Source organism: Sinocyclocheilus grahami, unplaced genomic scaffold, assembly GCF_001515645.1.
Source record: "Sinocyclocheilus grahami isolate Dianchi unplaced genomic scaffold, SAMN03320097.WGS_v1.1 scaffold266.1, whole genome shotgun sequence".
Taxonomy (NCBI): domain Eukaryota; kingdom Metazoa; phylum Chordata; class Actinopteri; order Cypriniformes; family Cyprinidae; genus Sinocyclocheilus; species Sinocyclocheilus grahami.
In genome coordinates this window covers 562,718-567,472 of record NW_015505445.1, presented here as the reverse complement: position 1 = coordinate 567,472, position 4,755 = coordinate 562,718, and the positions used below count along the sequence as shown (strand labels likewise).

Sequence of the window (4,755 nt, the reverse complement as noted above, 5' to 3'; positions counted from 1 at the left end):
TGTTTTGGCCATCAGATATTTCAAGAAATAAATTATTACGAGCATGATGAACGAAAAACAAATCAGTGAAGGAAAACAAATATTTTTATTAGAAGCAAAGTCAGTTGTGGTCTAGTTAAGGATACAGTCAGAAAATTTTAACTGGTGTATATATAACTGGATAGATAGATATATACTGTATATATACACACACTACCATTCAAAAATTTGATTTACATTTCAGTTACATTTAAATTGGAAATTCAACTTTGCCAATACAGGAATATATTTTAATATATTAAAATAGAAAACAGTTATTTTAAATTGTAATAATAGTTCAAAATATTACTATTTTTGATCAAATAAATGCAGCATTGGTGAGCATAAAATACTACTTTCAAAACCACTAAAAATCATACTAAACTTTTGCATGGTAGTGTATATGAATTTTATGTTTTTTATGCTATAAATTGTGTATTTTGCTATATAAATATGCAAGCAAAATACATGTATTGATTTTTATATAATATATTATATATAAATGTAATAAAATACAAAATAAGCTTTTTTTGAGAGAAAAGCAGAAGTCAGCCAAGTGCTCTTCTCTGACTCAGCTCTGAGTTACTTTTCCATGGAATCTGAAACCAAGATGCAAAATAGCCTGGCATGTTGTGTTCTCAAAGTTCACATCGGCCCCTGCAGACGCTGAAATACCACCAGACTCTGCTGGAACACTGACAACTTCTCTTGACAAAGAAAGTAACTGGATGTTCTTTGGAGACTCTTCTTCCTCTTATGGTTTTGCAGCAGAATTGGCCATCCTTCAGTCAACATTAGCTGGCTCAACTGTTAACAGCTAACACACTCAAAATGACTGCTGGGGTGGACCGAACCTTTCGGGTATCTCTTGACCAGATTGGATCTTATAAGACCAGCCTTGAAGAATTTACTGTCAGTGATAACTTAGCAAATGTCAAGAAATTATCTTTGGAGTGTCACCAATCTTATCCGTGTCTGGGTGTATTATTGTAAAGTTCACTGAATGATGGGTGTAGGTTTTATCAAAAGACACACAAAAAGAAAATGTCCCCAGAACTGATTAAATCTAGGTTGTCTTCAAAGCAAGACAATACACAGCTGGTATGAAGGTTGGGGAAATTAAAAATCTCAATTAGGGTGACAACATCAACCTTAGATTTACTTTAAGCACAACTAAAAAGTAGTCAAAAAGATAGCAATGAACAAAATACTGTAAAAAAATACTGTACTTCAGAGTTAAATAATAATAATAATAATTTAAAAACTTTAATTTTCATAAAATCATTATGCTTAAATTAATTAGAAATTAACAAGAAGACTTAAATCTGTGCAGAACATTTTTAAATTTGTTGCTCATTTACATGAACTGTATAAACAAACTGATTCATTAGAACACATTCTTTACAACACTTCATATGAGAGAAATTAACTGCTTACTATTAAATGATTTGCTATCAGAATAATTTCCATCAGAAAGGGGGCTGTTTGGTCATGCTAAACTGTTACTCATTGAAAAAAGTAGTTTGTTACCAGAAAGGATTTTATTTTAAAAACAACTGAACTGAACTGTCACACTACTGACAAATGTAGTTGCGCCGCTGTTCGCTGTTTGCTCACAACACTGGTTGCTAGACTCTTTCCTCTCTTTTACTGTGCAAAAAGGCAAATGCTAAAAAAAAAAAATGCTTAAAAGCAATCACACTGCCAGTTGGTTCAGTAAAATTATTTTCATGACAATCCAAAACCAAATATACCTAATATCTGTGAGAAAGGAATTAAAGAATTAGAGGAAGTGCAGTGTATTTCAGTGTGACAAAGCTGAAAATGACTATTTTGCATATTGTTGAATATATGCATAAGCCACTTCATTTTCTTTCCACCAGCATTTATTTATGGTTACATATCTGCATAAATAAACCAAGAGCTGGGTCGAAAGTCAAACTTATTCGACCTTGGAGACTATCGCTGTATTGTCCGTGTAAAAGTAAAGGTAGTGTCACGACTTCAACTGTCACTGTGCTCTTCTTCTTCCTGTATATTGATACTCTCGTAATGTTCGGTTAAATCTGTGTTTTCCACAAAGACGCACTAAAGGGAAATGTAAGCGTTTAAATCGAATGTCACTCACAAGGTTATTACTTCCCTCCCTTGTGCTTGCCTGAGCATTTACATGATGCTGACCCAAGCTACGAAACACAATATACCACAGAGCATGGAGCATGCTGCTATTTTCAGAGCAGACGCCTCACTATATGCGGGACAGTATCTTAGAATCTCTAGCACAATTTAGTCATTTAGACCCCTCCCAATTTCAAAGCCAATTTCCGTCCTTACAGTAGCATGCATTACCCTCTCAGAAAGATAAATTTGGCATGCTAATTCCTAAAGCTCTAGCTAGTGTACACACCAAAGAAGTAATGAATCTTGAACATATCTCTGTAAGTAGGTTAATTTGCTGTTTTTGTAATTTTTTTTTTTTAGATGAGTCTTTAGTAAAGCAGTTGATGCACATTTAAAATTGAAACTGGTGAAACTCTGGAAAGCAAATGGAAAATGGGTCACAGCAGGATGCCACTGGGATAGGCTGTTAGAAATCCAGTAGTTTACTGGATTTATGCAACGGCAAACACGAAGGACAAATACATTGCCTCTCACCTGGAAAATCAATAGCAATCCGTGCCATTACTTTTCAAGTTGATCCTTACGGGAGTAAGCTGCCAATTTGCCAAAACCAACCACTTAAATGGTTTGTAATAGCAATGAAATTATGCATAAATTGCTAGCACAGAACATCATGCTCATACCTGTACTGAGGGGAAGGGACTCCTGATGCCTCACAGGTTAAAACAGCCTCCTGCTCAGCAGTATGGATAGGCAGTATCAGATCTTCTGGTTCCTTTTTCCAGCTTGGACCAAGAAACTTTGTGTCTTCTGCTTGTGCTGAGGAGACTGAGACAGAGAAAATCCATTTGTATTACATTTAATAAAAATACAGTTCAATCATGACAACTCTCTTGAGTGAATGATTTCAAACAGCATTTACTGGCATGAGGAATGTAATGTGCATAAGCTTCATTTTGGTGTACAAGATATGCTATGCTGCTGTTGCTGAGCAATCACAAGAATTTGTTTAGCTTAGTAAAACGTGAACTCGCGATGCCTTGAAAGTGGACAAAACCAGCTTTTTTGATAAAACGTGTTTAGGGTTCAGATCGCGCTATATTTGGAGAATAATGCACGGCAATCAGCGTATATATATATATATTAGGGCTGCACAATATATTGTTTCAGCATCGATATCGCGATGTGCGCATCCGCGATAGTCACAAGCTCCCGAGCGCTTTGGAAAGAAGGAGAAAGCGGCGCGACAGGCATTTTTCCACGCGACATGTGAACGGCCCCATAGTCTTTCTACACTGGATGCGACAAATCGACCATTGGATATCAACTTTTTGTCAGTACGTCATAAATAGAATCATCAGTTTACTGTCGGGGATTTGTCATGTCATGCCGCGCCACATCCAGTGTAGACAGCATTACTGATTATAACGGGTTCATTGTATCTTGTCGCGTCACGCCGCAGCGCCGCACAGCGCCGCTCATGTCTGGAGTAGACATGGTGAGAGCCACGCAGATGCACGTGAACACTGAATTCTCTTCACTTCTGCATCTATTTTTGCCTGAAATACTGTTCTCTGCAAGTATCCTTGTAAACGCAGTTGCTTATGGCTCAGGTGAAGGGAAACAATTGAGAAAGAAAATGGATGTGTAACAGTATATTGGTTTACAGCACTTTAATGTTCCTGAGGCTTTCTGTGTTATGAATTTTAATCAAACAACAAAACACAAAGAAAAATAACTTTTGCATCTTTAATATAGATTTATTAGATTTAATTTATACAGTGAACACTATGCAGTGTCATTTTACATTTGATTATTCAATTTCTGTACCTGAATACTGTTAGACTTACCTGAAAAATATAAAGCACTGTTTATATCATTTGTATCTTTGTTCTGTTATATTTATCTATGCTTGTAATTTGTTTATTTCCTATGCTGATTTACTCGCCTACAAAATCACACCAATCATTGATTTTTTTTTTAAATAAACTATTCAAGTCATGTGGTGATTTTTTTTTTCATATCGCAATATATACAGCAGAAAAATAAAATATTGCATCAAATATACACTGTATATATATATATATATATATATATATAAATACATGCTTCAGAAGACATCACACCCCCGTTGTCAGAATTGTATGTAATATATCTAAAAACACATTATAAAATTATAAACGCAACACTTTTGTTTTTGCCCCCATTTTTCATGAGTTGAACTCAAAGATCTAAGACTTTTTCTATGTACACAAAAGGCCTATTTCTCTCAAATATTGTTCACAAATCTGTCTAAATCTGTATTAGTGAGCACTTCTCCTTTGCCGAGATAATCCATCCACCTCACAGGTGTGGCATATCAAGATGCTGATTAGACAGCATGATTATTGCTCAGGTGTGCCTTAGACTGGCCACAATAAAAGGTCACTCTAAAATGTGCAGTTTTACTGTATTGGGGGGTCCGGGGGGTCTGAAAATCAGTCAGTATCTGGTGTGACCACCATTTGCCTCACGCAGTGCAACACATCTCCTTCGCATAGAGCTGATCAGGTTGTTGATTGTGACCTGTAGAATGTTGGTCTACTCCTCTTCAATGGCTGTGCGAAGTTGCTGGAT

General features: G+C 35.9%; 1 protein-coding gene across 2 annotated transcripts in view; it reads right to left on the bottom strand.

Moving 5' to 3' along the window:
• Nucleotides 1-4,755, bottom strand: part of LOC107599411 (contactin-3-like) — a 71,716-nt gene that overhangs the window by 47,839 nt on the left and 19,122 nt on the right. For both annotated transcript variants that reach the window (XM_016290990.1, XM_016290991.1), the window contains one exon: nucleotides 2,823-2,967. In XM_016290990.1, coding sequence (XP_016146476.1) covers nucleotides 2,823-2,967 — 145 coding nt within the window. The remainder of the gene's footprint in view (nucleotides 1-2,822; nucleotides 2,968-4,755) is intronic.